Here is a 21,917-nt window from a genome sequence, read left to right as displayed (position 1 = left end):
TTCCTTATACCATCAAACTTTGTTGCCCGGACCAATATTAGAAGGATATTATCATTTTTTAATAAACGTTGTTTTGCCAAAATAAAATTTTTGAAGAAAAAAAAAAAACCTTATTATTTTGAGCTTTCTTTTAAAGAGCAAAAAATTTACTTAGGAAATTTTTAAGATATTCAAATCGTACTTGTTTTATTAATTGCCAAATGCGATTTATTACAATATTAAGAACTCTTTTCGCACATGCGCAGTATTAAGGAACTCATACCTTGCGGTACTCATATCTTGCGCAGTTTTTAACGAATTTGTCTCAAATTTTAAAACAATACTTTTGTAATCAATTTTAAATTGATACAAAAGTTTCGTTTAAGTTTATTGAATATTTTCAAAGTTACAGCAGAAGCACGTAAGACAAAAAATAGTTTCTTTATATAAAATGTCCTTATCTCCACAAATATTTAAGCTAGGTTTACGAAATTTTGTGCAATTGTTCAATATAATAACCAAAATAATAGTAATGAGTTGCAAATTTATTGCTACATTTTATGGCCTAGGTTGTTCAAAAACATTTTTTCCATTTGTAATTTATTGTCGGTCCCTTAAAGCTTGAAAAGCTTTAAACCTCATTGATATGTATGAGAAATCCGACGATTACTGCTAAATTTATAAATTGATTCTCTAAGTGTTTTTTGAGAAATATCAAAAAATGTTTTAATATCGAAGTGTTTCTATTATTTTGTCCAACCCGTCTCCGTTTGACGTGGCAGAATAAATTTTTTTGAGGTATCTGAAACCATCTGTATTTTTTTTTTTTTAGTTACGCTTATGAAACGTGTTTCCAAAAATCTAAATTAAATAAACGGTACAAAAATTATTATTGAAATTCGCAAAATTATTAAAATTAAGTACTTAAGGAATAAAAAATTATGGGAAAATTACCTGATGCTGATACATGTTGTATGCGTTGCCTGTAACGTATCAAGCTATATTACGAAACAGTTCTTTGTTTTGTTAAAAAAACATTTATTTCACACCGCAACAAATACAGCGACAAATATAAAGTACCGGTAGCGGGATAGTTAAATCTTAAAAAACAAACTAGAAAAAGTGATATATGAAAACTCAAATTCCACAACAAAAACTAATCTCTAAAAAATCAGCAACTCTCTGTTGTTCTATAAAAAAATCTTCTAATTTTATCGTCTGCTTTTATTTTATTGTTTATCTCCTTATGTGCTTAGTTTATTTTATTCATGCTTTTGCTAGCCCGTTATTTTTTTATTATTTTTAGACTTTATAGCCTAAGGCTCCTATACTATCAGAGCTGACCTATCAAGCAATATTGGAGCAAACAAGTTCGCAAGTTAACGTTATGTTAGTATTGTGCTCATGTTAGCTCTTCGCTCCAAAAATAGATGATGAGTCGGCCTTATTATAACCCATATCAAAAGCGCGGTTGTCAGTATCGAATGATACTGGAATATATTTTCTCTTTTTTTCGAGGAGTTAAACATGTTGTATGCTTAATCCAATGAGAAATCATCGTGAAATATCAATAATAATAATAAAAAAAAAATTTATTATTTTAAATTGTGTCGTGTGCGTGTGTTTTTCAGTTTTGTACATGCTTGCGTAGCTTAATTACAACCGAATCATTGAATACATTGAGGAACATTGTTGCATTAAAAAATACTTGATTTTGCCTGATTCGGGTGCGGGGATTTATATCTAAAATTATTTTTTCTCCAAAAGCTGCATTTTTTAAATGACGTTTTCAGTCTACATTTTGTCTAAATATACAATTTAAAAACGTTATATATTGAAAGGGGTCGCATAAATATTGAATCTAGGGAATTAAGGTCACAACATCAGGATTAAAATTGCGCAGGAACCCATGATCGGAGATGTCGTCGTACGCGACTAGGAGCTCTTAGCTATTATGACCTGTTCAGAAGCACACGAAGAAATAGTTCATAATGGGGAAGTGCCCCTAGCTGCTTTTGACAACATTTTCGGTCTTGAGTTATGCAATTTTAATCCTGATATTGTGCCCTAACTCCCCTAGAAGTTTGTCGCAACATTTATGCAACCCTTTTCAATATATAGCTTTATTAAACATGTACATATCGACAAAAAAATGTCATTTTTTAAAAAATCTGTAGTTTGGAGGCATATTTAAAATCAGCAATACGAAAGTATCTAAGATATGTTAAAAAAAATCTCATGGAACAAACAACGCAAAAATTTGTTCCCCAGTATTATTTTTTCTTTGCTTGGTATGAAGTACGGATATTTAAGTAGTTTAAAATAAAAGATTTTTAAAAAAATATCAACTGAATTAATTTTTTTCCAGGCATCATAGTCGAGAGAGTGGGAGCGATTCTGATTCCCATCACAGGAGCAGGAGGAGAAAGCACAGGTAATATTGTCTTCGTTAAATAATCAAACAATTTTATCACATACTGTCAACAACAAAAAAATTGCACTTTGTTTTGAAATACTTACTATTGGATTTAGCCTAACTACATTTAAACGTACTAAGTCTCGAAACAGCTTTGTTTCTAACGGGATTGTTTTATACAAACGCTATCAGATAGCTGGGATTCAAATCTGGATCAGTTATGTACGATTTATTATTATTATCATTTTGAGGCCGACCGAACTGTGTAGGGGTCAGGAAACTGGCCTTACATTGGAAAGGTTCTGGGTTCTAACTCCGAGCAAGGTATGGATATTTTCTAATTCTCTATCTGTTCTTACTGTGGGAGCAACGTTGGCCCACCTAATGTGGTGCTACTGAAAAAGTGGCCAACAAATCTGCCCTGTAAATGCCTAAATTAACGAATGTTAATACAGTGGACATTGGAAATAAAAAAAATATATAAATATTATTTTGAGCTATGGTAATTTCTGTACTGGTTTAAGATGATCCCGCGCAGATCAAATTGTTCTGTCTGAACCATTCATTGAATTTTAAAATAAGATCAAAAACAATTTTATAGCGATCGTAAAAAAAAAAAAAACATTCCTGTCAACAGTCCGATGTTGGACTTTGAATCATGGAAGTTAAGACTCTGTAATTACGTAATCAACAGTACGATGGGGCATTCTTTGCAAGCATTGCCAATAAAATAAATCTCAATCCCTATCAATTGATAGTCTTTTTTTTTAAACTTTTGCCACAATTTGAAAATTAACAACAGTTCATTCTGATTATTCATCATCATATTTGGCATGGCAGCCGTGGTGTGCCAAGCTATTTAGCTGAATATTTCTCAAGGACCCCAGAACAACTTATTTTTTTACCTGAACTGCCAGTCTTTTATACAAATTACTTTAAAATCTGATTCCACAAATTCGTTGTTTTGGGTTTCTTCTTTTGCATTAAGTGTAGGGCTTTGGCGTAAAAATTTTCTGTACTCATCATTGTTGGGTTCCTCATTCATTCTGGCTGTGTGAGCAACATAGTTCATTCTTTCAGTTTTAATAGCCTTGATGATTTCGGGCTCCTTAAAAATTCGATAGACTTCTGCGTTAAATCGTCTTCAATAGAGACCATTTTCTTTTGCACCTCCCATACATAACTAGGTTTTTGAACCATACATTAGGACTGGCCTAATGAGAGTTTAGAAACTGAACTCTTTTAATGAGAGTAAAAGAGAACTACTTTTTAATGAAAAAGTGAGCACTCAATAAGGTGCTACGCCCAAAAAACTTTTTTTTGCCCTATATGATAAGAGTTGGGTTTTCAGAGGTGATGTTGTTTTGGTGTTAACCAAAGATCCAAGGTCATGTGAGACCTGGACAATGACCCGTGGAGATGAAAATATGATAGCTAGTTTTGAGAGAAAAATACTGCGAAGCATTTTTGGTGGAATAAGTAAAAACGGTACCTGGTTTAGAAGATCAAATACGGAACTCTACAAAGCATATAAAGAACCTGATGTCATTAAATTTATCAAAATTCAAAGGATTAAATGGGCAGGCCACATTATAAGAATGGAGGATAGCAGGACAACCAAAAAAGTTTTCTGTGCCAGGCCAACAGGTACAAGAAAAAGAGGACGACCAAACCTAAGATTTTTAGACTGCCTTGAAAAGGACCTACAAATTTTAAAGATAATTAACTGGAGAACCTTGGTTAAGGGAAGAATGTCTTGGCATAGGCTTGTTGAGAAGGCCAAGGCCCATCCTGGGCTGTCGTGCCAATGAGAAGAAGAAGAAGAAAGATCCAAGGTATTTAAAACCAGGTACAGTTTAAAATTCATGATGGTCAATTTTTAAATGATTGAGTACATATTCATAATGTGTTTTATTGTACTGGCATAGTGTTGGTTTCGGTATTATTTACTGCAATCCCATACATTTTGAAGCTACCTCTGAAGAGTAAAGGCTTTTCCAATAAATGCTTTCTATTCATACTATCAAACGCTGATTTAAAAATAATAAATGAGTGTGAGTGTCAATACAAATTGATTTTTTAAAAGTCTGAAGCAAACAGAAGATTTGGTCAATAGTAGATTTTCTTGCTATAAACCCACATTCGTAGCTACCAATTTCAGATTCTGCTTATTAGAACACTATTATATTGCTTTAAAATTCAATATAAATTATAAGCTTATAGCAAGTGTATGTATCAAATTAATAACAAATGAATTATTACTTTCTCTAATTTACTTTTTGTATTAGCGAAAAATGAAAATATTTACTTATAATGAACTTTATAAAATGTAAAAAAAAAAAAAATTAAATAATTGTTAAAATTGTTTACTTTTTAACTGTAAACAAGCATACAATGTATTCAAAATAGCTGCAACATGTTAATAAGCGTAAAGTTGAATTGTTAGTTGTCGTTTATTGCTTAAAGATTTGTAACTACGTCTCTTTTAGTTATATTAATAAATAATACTAAAACAATTAATCTCATTAGCTCACTTGTCAATATACAATTAATAAGTATAAAATTTAATAAAGTAGTTTTTTCAAACAGTATATTCTATGAAAAAAAGATACACGACTGTAAATTTTAGTGGCGCCACCTATCGATCCGCAAAGTACCTACACGGTTATGTAAGGTAGATCGCTTATTGGGATAATACACAGGGATCCTTCCTGAATATTATCCCGCGAAAAGGGTCCTTTGTCGAAAAAATTTGGGAAACCCTGACGAAATTTTTGTATTGAGATGATGTTCTGAGATTCTATATGATGTGATCTTTTGCAGCAGCAGCAGAAGAAGAGAGAATAGTTATCATTTAGTGAATTCTGAATCCCAATGGAAACAAGTTCAAAAACAACAGCGTGAAAAAGAAAGGTGAAGTAGTCTTCATGTAAATGTTATGGTTATATAATGATAACAATATATATTGATAACATGTTTTCTTTATCTAGGTTACAAAATGCTGTTGTTAGAGATCTTTCAAATAGGAAAAGCGGGTAAGAATAAATTAACTATCCTTACTTGATTGTTTTATTTTAACTATCGATATATATATTTCTCTTACACGGCGACAAAAAAAAAGCCTCATTACAACTCCCCGAATGGCAACGCTTGAAAATCGACCAATGATTGCAGCTAAAAATGTCGCATGCCAAATCTAGCTGAGATGACTCAAAATATAGCGCTTTTAAGAAAGGAAACTGAAATAACCAGAGAGAGCATAAGCTAGGCAGAAGTGAGTAGTCTTTGTCGATAGATCTCTATTTTAGTATTTTGTCGAAAGCGCTTTTTTTCACGAATTTATATGTTACGAATTTATTTAAAGATTTTTGATTTATATCACGAATTTATTTGTTTTACTAGAATTTATTTGTTTATGCAGGTTTTTCCATTGCAATTAATTTATTTCTATTTTTAATAGACTTAATTATAGTCAAAATTTTAACCTTTTTAAAGAGATATCAGTTTTAGAAATTTCATCTTAAGATTTTATACTGTAGTACATTTCTAATAGGTTTAACGAATTACATGTCATTTATTTGAATTCAAATTTATTTTAATGACTTAGTACTTACTAAAAAGATGTAATTTTTTTTAAAAAAAAAAGTTGTTATATGGATTTGAATGATTCTTTTGAATTCTTAGAATTTTGTGCATTTGCGAAGCAAACCATATAAGATTGCGTTGCAATTTTCGGGGGTTGGCGAGCGTTAGCGAGCAGGGGGCGCAGTCCACTAGTTATTATTAAAAGAACTTTTGTATATTTTGGATTTAAATAATGAAACAGAATTAAACCTACTTATTCAGATATACTAAAAATATTATTTTTGTACAGGCTTTAAACAAAAAAACGTAGAGCTCATAATTTTCAAAAGACGTGGAGAAGTTTTCAGAGGTTATATAAACTTATTGCGATCTCTACTTATTTTAATTTAGGTCTGAGAAAAATAAAACTATTTTTCCATCAATCGCACTTTTTTAATTTTTTTATTATTTCTATTGTCTATTAATTTGTTCAAGTCGGAAATTTCGATTGGTGAAAACTTGAACGAAAATTGTAATTTGTGTAAGTAGACATACCTTCAGTTGAAATTTGATCATTCTAGCTAGTCAGAAAAATGATACGTTTGAAACCTGTTATGTCATTAACCGCAGAGCTACAGAGTCATTAACCACAGATACGTCATAATAACCGTAGAATAAATTACATAGTCATATACATGTCTAATTGAATACTGTTAAAACGATAATCGCATTTTCATACGAGCCTGATGTAGAGTTATCTGCGAAGAAAAATAGTTTCAACTTCATTCTTTAAATCAAAATTTTCAAAACTCTTCACAGAAGCTCATGTAGTTACCATGGAAATATTCTTTTTGTCTCTCGCTACTTTTTTTACTTTTATCGGCTCATAAGAAATTCCAGATCTGATTTAAGAAAACACCCTTCCATATTCGTTCAAGGAATGATGCCGATGAGCTGATTTGTTTAATTTTATGACGTCCTTACCACAGAACGAAGCGAAACGATAGAAGAGGTAAGAGTAAGAAGGTTCTAAGTAACAAAATTTTGTAAAAATTGAGATTTTTCGGATAAATATTTTATTTAACTATACCGTAGTGATTTATTTTGCAACTTCGTTTAATGCCGACCAGGTGGTCGAGCTGTTAGCGTGCGTGACTGCGAAGCAAATGGATGCGGGTTCGAATCTCGCTCAGGACATGGATTTTTGTCTCTGTGTTGTCCAGTGTGTGAATGTGGTCCACCGGATGAACGGGTAGTGTTGCTCGCCTCCGTGACTGAGGTTCACAGGTAGCGTTATAGAGTGACACTTCCGGCGTCTTCAAAAGCAAATTCAGTGCCTGCTTTGTATATTTAACAAAAAACTTCAAATTAACTTGACAATTTCAATAAATAAAGTCATTCAAGGACAGAAATTAGAGCGATTTTGGAGTGAACAAAGGTCCCAAGTACATTAGAAAACAAACACTCGACAAGTAATTTCATTTTATTTTATAACGGTCGTTGAACAGCCGACCCAATCTTGGGTTTCGGACAACTACTGTTCAACTCCGTAACCTTTTGAACCCAATCCAGAAGACAAGAGGACTCTAGAATCAAGTATTGGGAGAAATTTGCCTTTATGGAGGAATTTTTGAGGGAACTAACCCGCATTTGCGTCACATGAAGAGGAAAACCACGAAAACCCCACACGGTCATCCCGACGGCTTTAACCTACGATCCGTCTACCACTGAGGATATTTTTACGTCAGCACTGCGGTCGGTGCGACCCGGGAACGGAATTCGTATCGACAAACCATCGTTGTTTAATCATCGATCAACCAGTTTAACATCCCAAAGAAGCTAATCAGCCTCACAAGAATGACACTCAAAAGAGTTTCGTGCAGAATAAAAATCTCGTCAAGTCTCTCTGAACCATTCTTCACCGAATAAGGCCTGAGACAGGGTGATTCCCTTTCTTGCCTGCTATTTAACATAGCTTTGGAAAAGGCCATTAGAGACTCTGGTATCAACACAAATGGAACAATCTTACAAAGAACTGTCCAACTACTCGCTTTTGCTGATGATATCGACATAGTTGGAAGAACAAAACGCTCAGTCATTGACGCTTTTGTAGCGCTTGAGAGTGCGGCGAAGGAGATGGGACTAGTTATAAATGCAGACAAAACCAAGTTTTTGATCACAATAAATAAAACTCCTGATCGATCTCCTCTGGAGATAATGACTCTTTTGAAACTGTTAACCAGTTCAAGTACCTAGGAACCTTGATCTCTAGCCACAACAACCTGAAAATCGAAATAAATAACAGAATTTCCATGGCTAACAGAAGTTTCTACGGCCTCAGAAACCAACTGAAATCCAAGTTCATCAGTGTGAAGACAAAGTTAAACATCTACGAAACTTTAATCAGGCCTATAGCTACGTATGGAAGTGAGTGCTGGACCCTAAGCAAAACAGAGGAGGAAAAACTGCTAATTTTTGAAAGAAAAATTTTGAGGAAATTCTTTGGATCTCTTCAAGAGAATAACGTATGGGGAATTCTTTACAACCACGAAATTTACAAAAAATATGACAAATTCGGTGGGACCGACATTGTGAGAACTATTAAAGCATCACGCATTAGGTGGCTGGGTCACCTCTTCAGAAATTCTGATGCCGTCCCTGCCAAAAAAGTGACTTTTTCCACAATTGAAGGGAGGAGACGTAGGGGACGACCACCTACAAGATGGATAGACGACGTTGAAAAGGACCTCAAGCTATTGGGAGTCAACCGATGGCGGGCCGTCGCTCCGGACAGGGCCAGATGGAGGAAAATCTGCGAGTCAGCCTTGGCCTGTGAAAGGCTGTTGCGCTTATGAAGAAGAAACCATCGTTGGGATTCGAACGCTCTATCCCCTGAGCCACCACGGCTCTGGACAAGTAATTTTAACATAACTGTCTTTTGGTTTGCAAATTGAAGTGAGAATGTTGTGACGTAAGCAATTTAAATTAATGTTATTTATAAATTTCGCACATTGGAAGCTTGTAGGCCTGATATAAAGGCAAGGTATAACCTTGATTTTCTATTGTCAACGTATAAACTTTTAAGTCAACGTAAGTCAGTTTATTCAAACTAAAATTATTTAGAACCTTTTACTACTTAAGTGGAAACTATACCACGGGAGAAACATTTCATGGCAAATTCTTTTTCACTTCCATAAATAAATTGAAAATTAAAGAAAAAATGAGTTTAGGTTAACATAGAGTAAACCCCGAAGTTTCAAATGGGAATTTTTTTTCCCCCCCTTCAAAATATCAAAATGCAACCATATTATGGCAAGATTACGCAGTGGTGAAATTGCCCTGTAATAACTTGTTTGTATTTTGATATTTTGGAAATACTTTTTTATTTTAAGTATTTGAAACTTCATGGTTTGCTGAGTGTTTTACTTGAACTTGCTTTTTTCTTTACTTCAAATTTTAAATTACCAATAGAAATAAAACAGAATGAAACGTTTCTTTCTTCGTTATAGCGTCCTTTTAAAATGATTTCGACCATCATGATGTACTACAAATAATTCAATTTCAAAACATGATTTGATCACCATGTTATGTTTCTAAGTACTGCATCAAAAAAATTTTTAAAAAAAAGAAAGAGAAAAATCTACTAAATAGTTATTTGATAAATATTTTCATTATTGTGTGTTTTTAAAACAGGAAGGCTTTGTACAACTGTGCTGAATACAATTATACGATACGATTTCATTAATATTATTTTTCGAAGACCACATGAAATATTGTTTTTTAGCGAATAATATGCTATTTTTATAATTGTCGTCGTGAGTTTGTAACAGTTATTTGTGACTGTTAGATTACGCTTTGCCCTGTTGTTGTTTCTAATGCCACTGCCAATACCAGCAAGTCTGCTTATTGAAACCAAGCTCATTTTAAAGGGCGAACTCATTCATTCCTTCATCCTCGCATTCATTCATCCTCAGATAGTAAGTTTGACCTGAACCAGAAAACGATCAATCTCCAATTCAGCACCCCATCAGAGATATTGATTTCTTATGGGAACTTGGGAAACTTTGTTACCCGACAGATTTAACGTGTACCAGTCACCATTTACTACATGGGGAGTCTTCGGTTTCGGACTTTTTTTCCTTTTTTGGCCAACGTCTTCAATGACAATTAAGAAAAGGGCACGGAATGTCAATAGGAAGAAAAGCTACAATTTTGCGGGGGAAAAAAAGCGCTCATATATTTTTTATAACTGTCGTTGAACAGCCGACCCAATTTTGAATTTACGATTACCAATGTTCAACTCCGTAGCCTTGTAATTTCGAACCTAATCCAAAAGAAAAGGAAATTCCTGAATCAAGTATTGGGAGAAATTTGTCTTCGTGGAAGACTTTTTGATGGAACCAATCCGCATTCGCATTACATGGGTAGAAAAACCTCGAAAACCTCCCACGGTTAGCCTGACGGCAAAGGGAGCTCTAACCTATGATCCATCTATCACTGACGATATTTCATGTCAGCATTGTAGTAGGTGCGAGCCGGGTGCAAAATTCGTTTCGACCAGTCATCGTTGGGATTCGAATCCGGTCACCTCATTGGAAGGCGAGCGCACGCGAGCACACCTGAGCCACCGCGGCTCTTCTTTTTGATATTGGAATAGTTAACCTATTGTCTGAGCTCATAAAAATTTTCTAAATTTCAGTTCTTTGATTTTATATAGTTGGTAAAATCTCTCCAAAATTTGCGATTTTTATAAAAAGTTTTACAATAATTTCTAAAACGTTTAAGATTTTCCTCTGTTCTATAGCACAGTTAACTCTTTGCGAGAACTGGTAAATTGTGTTTAAAATTATGGGTTTGCTACGAGTTAAAAGCTTATTTATTGTATTTCAGGTACTTAAACTCAGGGATAGATACGGAATCTGAAGCTCCAGCACAACGAAGAAAAAAACATCGAAAGTATGCCTTTATTATTATTAATATTTAAATATAATTGAAACGAAAAAAAAACAAATGTTGTTTAACTATTTTATTTATAAAATATTGTCTAAACTTAACAATAATGAAGAGGTGTTAGTAAATTTTAACCAATTCATCAAATCAAGAAAAAAATTTCGGCACACATAGAATAACCTCCTTGAAAACTGAACCAATTGAAAAGCTTCATTGGAAGAGTTTTTAAATTCCGAAATGAATGGAGATACTAAGTGACAATCCGCGAGTATTGAGTATGGTAAAGTGCGGCGAGCTCTGTGCTTATCGCTTATAGCTCTGCGTTTGACAATCCGAAAGTGGAAGCAGTACCTGATTTATCATAAGGTTTAAGATGCCCATACTCCCATGTTTTCAGGAACCCATAAATTCTATTTGATAATATTTAATTCAATATTAAGACTAGAGAAACCCCTGAATATTTGTTTGATAAATTTTTTAGAATTCTTTAAATATTGTCTTAAGTTAAAACTTTAAAATGATTGTTGTGGTTGTTAATTTACGTCGCACTAGAGCTGCACAATGGGCTACTGGCGACGGTCTGGGAAACATCCCGGAGGATGATCCGAAGACATGCCATCACAATTTTGATCCTCTGCGGAGGGGATGGCACCCACGCTTCGGTAGCCCGACGACCTGCGCGCGAAGTCGAGCACTTTACGGTAGCACAGTTTAACGAGGACCAATACCGCACACCCTCGGTCCCTACGCAGACTGATCCATGTGGTCACCCACCAGCACACTGACAGCAGCCAGTGATGCTTGACTTCGGTGATCTGCTGGGAACCGTGTCTTAACGATCAGTCCACTGCGGGACAACTTTAAAATGAACTGAACAACTTCCATCAACTTCAGAACCATAATCTCAAAAATACTTAACAACTGAGATCAACTTCAAAACCATAATTTCAAAATTAGAATTGCACAAGTTATAAAAAATCAGGCTAACATAAGCATTATGCAGATAATTTTTGAATTTCTTGGAGTTGATTGTTTTCACCTCTGAGTTTTTTCTTTTAATTTCCCCAGTCAATATTTTTAATGTTTTTATATAATGTTAATTTTAATTATTTTAATATCCATTTTGTGATTTACTTATTTATAATTACTATCTAAGCGGTGATTTTATATGATATAAATATAACTACTGAAGAAGGATACGATTTTTATAACGTCTTAAGAAATGTATATTGACCGAAATTGAAAACCAAAGAACAACGATAAGAGGACAAATCAATTGATGCAGTTTTTGCAACCAATGACAATTTTTGTTTATGAAAGTCTATTAAGGAAGAAAAAGAAACATGTGGCAAATGGGTAAACAGCGATTGCAATAATATAATCACAATTTTTTATTAATATTTTTTTTAAACTATTTAAAGATTTTTCATTTTGAATGCATTTTGCTTATTATTTTTTCTTTTATTTTAAATTTTGCATTGAATCTTTTTTATTTTAAATCTCCTACGATAACAAGTGTTACTGTTGAACGGTTTTTCAATATATAAGAATTCGTCTGTTTTTCAAACAGGCAATCTTACAAATTTAAGAACATTAAAAAGGTTTTGAGAATACAATGCAATTCTGATCTTATCTTTTTATAAAAAAAAAGAAAGTAAATGTAAAACATGATTTTGAAAACTTTTAAGTGCCTTATTTTTCATTTTAGGGCAGTTTTTTACAGACTATTTTTTTCTTTTTAAAAATTTTTTTAAACCATCAATATGCTAGCTCAGTTTACAAAATATATTTATATACGGTGTGAAGTTAACAATATGTTGTTTGTTTGCATGCACAGCGATTTAAAAAATAAATTTTTTTTCATAAATCAGCTACTTTACAAGCATTGTGGTGTAAGTTGAGCCCATTTTCTCATAATTTATCCAGAGAAAATGAAAAAAAAAAACAAGGTAAAAACTTTTTGTTGTTGTTTGAAACTCAATGAAGTGTCGATAAATGTTAACCAAATAAAGTAACAACCCTTATGTAGTAGCACTTACAACTCGAAACAAATCTTAAAAGTATTTATTTTTATTTATTTATTTTCGAACAGGCACAGTAGATCAAGGTCCAGATCACCCGAATCTAATCCAATCATTTCTCAAGAAGTAAAAAAACATTTACAGTAAGTACAACCCTTAAATACTCAATTATATTCCATACATTTTTTTAATTCAGGTTTAAAGTAAATGGGATTGTTTATGTCTTTTGAATAAAAAATTAATGCCCTTCAATGTGCAGGAGACAGTATCTATGACAAGTATTTTCTAATCACTGCTTTTTATATATTTATTGCCAATATTAAACAATAAAAATCAGCACATGATAACATTTAAACTAGAAAATAGTATCAAATTTTTGTCAAGACCATTCAGACAAAACTGCGAGGCATACATGAAAGTAAGAATGAAGTAGGAACTGCTTACAAAAAGAACCGTAAGTTAAACTTGCTTTACTAATTGGAAATAATTTATTTTTATACAAGAATAAAATCATATTAACATAAAAAAGTCTTTTCCTTAGCATGCATTTATAATAACTTCGGGAAAAAATATAGTTACGATTATTCGACAAATTTTTTAGGCAGTTATGGTTTAACAGAGAGTAACTTCTTTTTATCATAAAGGATTTATACTGCTTTTTCCATTTCGAAAGAAAAAAAAATATCTGATTTCTTTTAATATTCTTCAACTTTTTTCTCTATCTTTCTCAATAAATAAATAAATAATAAAGGTAAAACTATTTTAATGACGAGTGAGTTGCATAAAAACTAAATTTTATTTACGATACCATTTAAAAGAAAAACAAGAAATTTTTATGTTTTACAATTGTCGCTAGATGACAGCATAATCAAGAGCTGGCTTTTTCATTTCAAGCTAACATTCGTTTTCAAACTCGAGGCCTCTTCCCTATTCTTCTTTAGATCAAGCAATAGTTTGCTTTAAATATGTGCAAGACTCTAAGAAACATATTTTAAAAATTAGTATCGGTTTACTGTATTTTAACTCCACTTTCACTGCGTAAAATAATAACTGTTTCATTTTTTTAAGGTATCGTTTGGTGGATCCAGTTAATTTAACGGAAGAAGAGAGGAGAGATATTAAATATACCAAAGTCGAGTAAGTATAGATGGGTATAAGTTTTAAGATATTTTTAAGCCTTACTAAATTATTATTATCTGTAAACTCAAAATAATTATATTGCTGGTAAAATATGAAAGCCGGTTTTATTTTAAAATAACCGGGCATTTTTAAAATGGCTGTAACTAAACAAAACAGTTAATATTCTATTATCTAGTAATAAGCGAAAAACTAGATTGACCAATTAATTGATTATAGTAGATTGACCAGCTTTAAATTTCTGAACGTTAATACTGCTAGATGTCAAATCACATTGATTGACTCTTTCAGGACAGAAACTAATGGATTCAAAATTCGCTACTCACCGACATCAGGGAAACCTCGTTACAAAGTCTCAAAAGTATCATCCAGGTAAGTTTTAAAAAATATATATATATATTAAAGCACTTTTCGTTATGACGAAGAACGCTTATAATTAATTGCACCTGGAAAACTCTCATGCCCGATTCTTTGTTTATAGGACTTCTTTGGACACACTAAGCCGAAGATCTACCTGTGATGAAGACCCTCCTCCGCCTTACAGTGTCAATTTATCTCCCAATGGCAAATGTCCTGAAACCAACAATGGCGTTAGCCATTTAAATATAGTACCGTAAGTATTAGTAGGAAAAATAAAAGAAGTTGCGCAATGAATTTTATTTCAGTACTTCATCATTGGTTGACAGAAAAGTGACATTCATTTCACCATTTCGTTTTTGTTAAGCATCAAAGAAAGAAATTGGTTTGTTTTAATGGAAAACAACCAGGTTTAAATTGTGCATATTTTCTAGTCAGTACTTTGTCACTATAGAAATCACTCTCGGTTCTCAATCTGACTTGAGAGAATTTTAAGAAAACGCTCTAAAAGAGAAGCATTAAGACAAAAAGAGAAAATATTAAAATGAAATTAAAGTTGAAGCACTAACATACATGGCATCAGCATCATGGGGTATTACCATGCATTTATTCTTCTAGTTGTGACACTAGTAGCATGGCACTATATACACAGAAGAGCCATTGCATTATGACCACCCTGCTAATAGCATGTAGGATTACCTTTAGCCCTCAAAACTGCTAGCACCCGCCGTGACATTGATTCCACTAGCTGATTAGGTAGTCTGAGGTATCTGGTACCAAGCGCTCACCAACTGGTCCTGCAATTCCCTCACATTGCAAGGGGTAGCGTGGCAGCACGAATTTGGCTTTCCAAGTAGGACCACAAATGCTCTATTGGATTAAGGTCAGGTGAATTTGGGGGCCAAGACATGACTTGAAAGTCACTGGAATGTTCCTCGACGATTCGACCTTTATGACATGGTGCATTATACTGTTGGTAAACACCATCCCCCGCAGGAAAAACTGTTGCCATGAATGGGTGAACCTGGTCTGCAACTATGTTCAAGTAGCTTACAGACGTCAGGGATTGTTCTATGAGGATTATGGGTCCTAATGTGCCCCATGAAAACATTGTTCCTGGGCGAGAAACCATGAAAACCTGGGCGAGCCCATTGTTATAGATGGAGGGTGGTCATAATGTAATGGCTCTTCGGTGTATATATTAATATTTAAAAAAAAAATTGGAAAATAAAATAAATTAAAGAAAATATATAATTTCGTCATCAGCTCACACCTTTATATCCGAAAAAATAGTGCTTTTAATTATAGTATTACTATAGCCAAAGCAAAGCATATCAATACATTAGTGCGAGGAGCCCCCCAAAAAATTGAAACGAAAATAGAAGTTAAGCAAAAATTGTAAAATAAAACAATCAGGCAAAAATAGAAAATAAAAATTTAAGAAAATACAGAATAAAACTTAAAATGTAATATGTAACAAGAGTAGCGAATTTCAAATGTACATACACTTACAGGCATTTTTCAAAAATGATTTAACAAGTTTGCCACATTACAAAATATGATAATAGAAGCGTAAATAGAGGATGAATGGAATAAACTAATGTCACATCCTTACTGAAGTACAGAATCACGTTTTATTTGTTACTTACCTTGGATTGCCCGAACATGGATGTGCGCCAAGTAATAATAAAATAATACTGGATAATTCGAAGTTTTTAATTAATAAGGTTGAATTATAATTATAAAATTTAATTTAACAAACTGGCACCCATGGATCTGAAGCTGGGTCGACTTCAAACCGCGATTGGAGATCGAAACCCAGCCTTTCACTTTGATGTCCAGAGCCCTTTTAACAAGGGAGCCATCGCGTCTTTAATGTCTATTGAGTATATATCAATTCAATATGGGATACCCTACATAATGGAATAAACTGTCACTAATCCTGTTTTGTATCTATTTAGATTGAGCAACAATAAATCAAAAAGGCATTCAAAAGAAATAAATCAAAATAAACTTCAAAAGGAAATGATTCATTCACAGGTAAGAATAAAATCGATTTTCTAAATATTTTACCTTTACAACTTAAAGCCAAAAGTTCCAAATTCTTACAAAATTCGATTATAAATGTAATCAATAATAAAGACTTTTTTTAAAAAATATGTTATAGAAGCATTCTAAAAAAATTATATCAATGTTTTTTTTTTCTTAAAAAGAAATAACGAATTAAAGTTAAAATATAAATCAATAACTTGAAATATAAATTTAAAAGATGTAATTACATCAAGAAAACTCTGGAATAAAAATTTTAAAAAATAAATAAATGGAAAATACTAAAGTGAAATTGTAAGTCATTTTGCACATTTCTATTTTAAAGAGGTACAAATGTTTTTGAAAATTTTATTCAATAATAAAGAAACTTTAAAATGAATGAGAAGTCTAATAAATAAATTTAGAAAAAAAAAAGATTTTTTTTTTTTTTTGGTGATGTGTTACGTTTTTTCGCTTCACTCTGATGATTACTCTATTAGAAAGTGATTCTAATTTTTTTATATATATTTCTTTCAGATGAAGAATGAAGATAGTTGCCACAAAATGAAGAAAATAAACTCTCTAAACACAACGAACAGGCAGAAAACTAGCACTGAACTATGACAGACAGTCAAATGACTGTGCTTGTTAATTTTATCAAATAAATTATGTATATAGTATTTTCTTAAGCATGCCCAAAGCCTATTTATTTATGTTAAACATGGTATAGTAAACTCTTAAAAATCCGCCATGATTTTAAAATGTAAACTGTCAATTGGAGAAAAAATTTAAGACATTATTTACATCAGTTTTAAACTAAAAACAAGTATATTTTTATAGTTTATTGTTAGGAAAGGCACCTTAGATTATTATTATACATTTATTACTATTACACTTTTATTATTATTAACTCTTTATTAACTACTTTATTTCAATTTTTCAAGCAAATGTTAAACAAGGTTATGAGATTTTTTATTCATACCTGTCCACTTGTTCAAAATTCGCTTCATTGTTTTATTATTTCTCTGCATCGTATTAGTGTCCTTGGGCTCTTCAAGCGTTCAAGGCATTTAGCCTACTTCTTCACCTCCCTCTAGAAATCCATTTGTATAAGTTTCTTCTTTGTTAATCTTAGCCATCCTCTTTTCCTTCTGTCATCAGGAGACGAGAGCAAAATGTGTAGAGTGCTAATTTACCTTCTGGCATTCTCAACACACGGTCCACTGCAACTTTTGTTTAAAAGATGTGTACAGCAATTCGCATTGTTTTGAAAGAAGTGTACAACAATCAAATTTAATTCTGTTATGTTTTGTAATCCTCACAAAAAAGGAACTAAGCTATAAGTCTAGATTGCACTTTCTGGGAAAACTTAAGGGTTAAAAAGCGAATATTGTTGCTAGGTTGTTTAGCCACATTCTGAAATACTTTATTAATTTTTTTTGAAAAATAAATACCTTTTCTGCTATTTAAATGAGCAAAAGTGTGTAAAAGAGAGCAAAATGGAAAACGCTTTTATTTTTATCTGATATCAATACAGAAAAGCGATAAACAAACATTTCATATTTTTTTTCTTTGAATCTTAATCATTATGTTAATAAAGAAAACAGGTCTTTCGCTCTTTTCAGGAATCCACATATCACATGGATGAGCCTTTTGTTAGTTACTTATTTATTATGTCCCCTAATTTTCCTTTTTGACAACTAATTATTTAACTCAATATTCGGTGTGATCAATGACGTCAAAAAACTATAAAAACTCCAACTATTTTCATTGCTATTCTAATTTTAAACATGTATGAAGTTTCCAGTAGTGAGATGTTCGCTTGATAACAAGTCTGTGAATCGTGAAGTGCTGTTATAATAGACCTTTATTGTATATCATTAGTAAATGCTACAATAACACAAAATTTTCGGAAAAGACTAAAAACATTTCAATGTGTGTGTAAATGTATAATGTAATGTGTGAATGTGATGTTTTTATTTAAATTATATGAAACACAAAAAAATTCTTATATAGTGAAAAAAACATGACATTTATTTCCAGTAAAATTTATTTACATTGCATGTTCTTGAAAGAAATACTGTTTATTTATTTATTTTTTTTATGCGTGAAAAAAAAGAATCCTGTCAGAACAAGGCCTTGTGGGATTTTTAAATCGGAAAAAAATAGGATCAATATAAGTAGTAAGGATAAAAAATTGCTTTTGTGACCAATCATTAGCACCAATTACAGCTCACAGTATGGAGGGAAAGGAAATTATTGAGAATCACAAAAAGTAACTCATTGAGAGATTCTATTTTAAGCTTATATTACTTGATACATAATCCACAATAACATAATGGAACAATAGTCACAAAGTATATGCGTATCACAAAATTTATTTTTTCTGGCAAAGTATATGCCAGAAAAAATAAATTTTACATGAAAAAGTACAACTTAACACCTAATATAAATCCTCAGATGTGTAAAAAAAATACCCTCCCAGAGTGTGTTATTTTTCAGGGATGGTTATATATTCTATAAAATTCCAGTAAAGTAGTATATTTCCAACCTTCAAAATTAAAGCTCTGTTTAATACGTTAAATTACAATACATTTAAAGAATATTGAACTGTCGTAATAATTTATTATTTTTATTCATCTTAAAATACACTTTATAACTAAAATTAAAATATTTTTTTATTAAAAAAATTTAATTAGTTTAATTTCTAATTTAAAAAAATCAATTTCAGAATAACCCCTCAATGTAAGATTTTAAAATTGTAGGATTGTTAATTTTATTAAAATCATTTTAAAAGAGAGATCAATTCAAATTCTTGAATTCAAGAGATCAATTTATGTTCTTGAAACAAACTAATCTTTAACATATAAGATTTGTATCATGAAAGATTTGCCTATCACAGAACAATCTTTTAAAAACATAGTAAATACGTATGTAATTCCTGACACTCCCTTCTAAATTATATAGTAGGAAAATTTAATTAAACAATTTTTCTTTCAAAGTATTATTAAAGAATCTTCAACTATAGAAAGAAATCTGGTAGAATACATAAGATATTACAATCATTTTTTATTTTTTAACACTTTGTGGATGGTGCCTCAGTTCAACTTATCAAATTTCTGCAATATTAGAATTGTTAATTGAATCTTTTGATAAAAAGCAGAATTCTGCGAATTTACAGAAAATTTATATATTTGTTCTTATCTTTATTAAATTAAATAAATGAAAAGACACAAAAAAAAAATTTAAGTGATGAAGTGTAGTCATTGTTGACATTCCTGAATGAGAACATCGAGGAGAGAGTTAGATGTCATAAGTCAATGTGCATAGCAATCTAAACACTTTCTTAAACTGATTTTTAAATGATTCAAAAGAGGACCAAAACATTAAAAAGTGGACAAAACGGACTTTGAAGGGGAAAGGGGACCATTTGGGAGAATTGCAGCATTCAAACAAAATACACCAATATATTATTCAATCACAAAACCATAAATTATTTTTATAAAAAAAAATTCTAATAGTAACATAATTAAATGAGCTAAATTATAGTACCGCAGAACTTATTTTATGCAAAGAAAAAAATATATAATAACACATTATAAGGTAAAAAATGGCAAGTTTTCGTCAATGACAAAAAATAGGTTTATTTTACAAACACCAGAATGACTTAAAGGCGTGATGTGATACGTTGTCATGGCGCGATGTAAGAAGTCACAATTTTTTTCACCAAGAATGAGTGGGGCATTTATGCCAACATATTGTTGCATACATAAAAACGAATGGATTTTTATAAAAATGATATGGATTTGTCCATTCAGCATATAGTAACACGTAGTAGTTCAACATATAGTAACTTGCATAACTGAGCTGCAAATGAAAAAAAAAAAAATTTAAATATCCTGCTTGTTCAATTTTTTCCTACAAAAAGTTTTGATTCAACTTGGAAGTGAATGAACAATATTTTGACTGGGGGTTTGAGGCATGTTTGTAGCCATTTTGAATAAAGTGAGATTGAAGTTGTAGTTGATAGAAGATAATTCTTTTACATTCTTCCCACAAATACTTAATAGGATTGATATCTGGAGATTGTGGGAGCCAACGTGAAGTTTTTCTCTTGCATTCCGAAAACCAAACCTTTACTATACCAGCAGTATGGCTTAGATCATTATCTTGTTACTATTCCTCCAATTAGGAATCAGCCTCACAAGATGTACTAGGTCACCAACAGTGACATACCATCACTAGCTCTCGAATGATGACACTAATACAAAATTCATTTGCATAAATTCGCCAAGAGGACAAAATAAAGAGGTAATCGGTTTATTGGTTAAAAGAGTTGTATATATTCAGATTTAAAAATTAATGCTTGTAGAAATTAACAGCACTTGAGTGCAATAAACTGTTCAAGTTAAGTAGGCAGTATTAGAAAGAAAAAATTTAAGCTCCTAACATCTAGGGATTGAAATAATTTCAAATTACACTCCATTACAGATGACTATGTAACCAGTCTTGATATAATAGTTACAATGCAAATCTCAATTGAAGAACTCATGAATTATGTTTTACTTTTTTGAATTATTATTTAAAAACATAGTAACTTTTAGCAATGATAACCAAGTTAATGCTCAGATAAAAAATTTAAATAGAAATAATGAAAAAACAAAGTTTCATGAAAGAGTAATATCGTTAAAATAATACACAACTCATATTCAAACACTGTAATTGAGCACATCAAAATTCGAATTAACGTGATGAAAGTAAATCTACAAAAAACTTGCATATAAACTAAGTAGATACATACAAATATTAAAATACTTTTTTTCAAATAAATTCATTTAGGACATGAAGCAGTCATTGCACTTGAGCAGAAAACTTAATTTTCTTCAGCATTTATAACTTCATAAGGACAATAAATTAAACTTCACTAGAGTTGAAATTGAATTCCTAAAACAATAACCTTTTAAATCTGAAAATTGGCACTTTCAGAGAGTGGAAGAATTTACTGTCGAAAAATACACATTAAAGACAATTTATAATATAAACAGTATGTAAGCTTATTGAAACTACAGCTTACAACGCAAGTGGAATAAATAAATAAATAAATTAAGCACTTCGTTTTAGTTAAGGGAAAAAAAATCAATATTTTAACACATATTATTATATACAAAACCTTTCAAGAAACTGCAGACAGTGTTGAAGAATACAAAATTGGTATTCCAACATATTAATATTTGCTAAAAGTTAAGACACCATTTCAACATAAATAGCGAGAGAGGCAATTTCATTCTGAAGAGCGAGGTTGTTTCATTCTGTAAATGGTAACTTATGAAGTATTAATAAATTTTTAAGAGTTGAGTGTTAATCAACTCAAAATAAAGTGCAACCTGAAAATTGAAGGTAAGTGTGACAAAGCGTGATCTAAATATATTAACCTAATGTGTTACATTTTACAATAAAATAGATTA

The 21,917-nt window shown here is 31.5% G+C and overlaps 1 protein-coding gene across 2 annotated transcripts in view; it reads left to right on the top strand.

Annotated features, from left to right (window-relative positions):
• LOC107447560 (band 4.1-like protein 4) overlaps window positions 1-17,141 on the top strand; it is an 85,137-nt gene extending 67,996 nt beyond the window's left edge. Inside the window, exons 17-26 of one of the 2 annotated variants that reach the window (XM_087167579.1) lie at window positions 2,348-2,413; window positions 5,222-5,308; window positions 5,386-5,430; window positions 10,850-10,915; window positions 13,002-13,073; window positions 13,999-14,067; window positions 14,359-14,439; window positions 14,549-14,680; window positions 16,386-16,464; window positions 16,990-17,141. In XM_087167579.1, coding sequence (XP_087023705.1) covers window positions 2,348-2,413; window positions 5,222-5,308; window positions 5,386-5,430; window positions 10,850-10,915; window positions 13,002-13,073; window positions 13,999-14,067; window positions 14,359-14,439; window positions 14,549-14,680; window positions 16,386-16,464; window positions 16,990-17,076 — 784 coding nt within the window. In that variant the 3' untranslated portion in view covers window positions 17,077-17,141. Of the gene's footprint in view, window positions 1-2,347; window positions 2,414-5,218; window positions 5,309-5,385; window positions 5,431-10,849; window positions 10,916-13,001; window positions 13,074-13,998; window positions 14,068-14,358; window positions 14,440-14,548; window positions 14,681-16,385; window positions 16,465-16,989 lie in introns of both variants that reach the window. The other variant, XM_087167578.1, reaches the window with a different exon arrangement.
• Window positions 17,142-21,917: the final 4,776 nt, after the last annotated feature.

The sequence above is a fragment of the Parasteatoda tepidariorum genome, chromosome 7, assembly GCF_982258835.1.
Source record: "Parasteatoda tepidariorum strain Cologne lab strain chromosome 7, Ptep-v5.0, whole genome shotgun sequence".
Taxonomy (NCBI): domain Eukaryota; kingdom Metazoa; phylum Arthropoda; class Arachnida; order Araneae; family Theridiidae; genus Parasteatoda; species Parasteatoda tepidariorum.
Note: the sequence above shows the minus strand (reverse complement) of the source record. Positions and strands in the feature narration are given on the sequence as shown.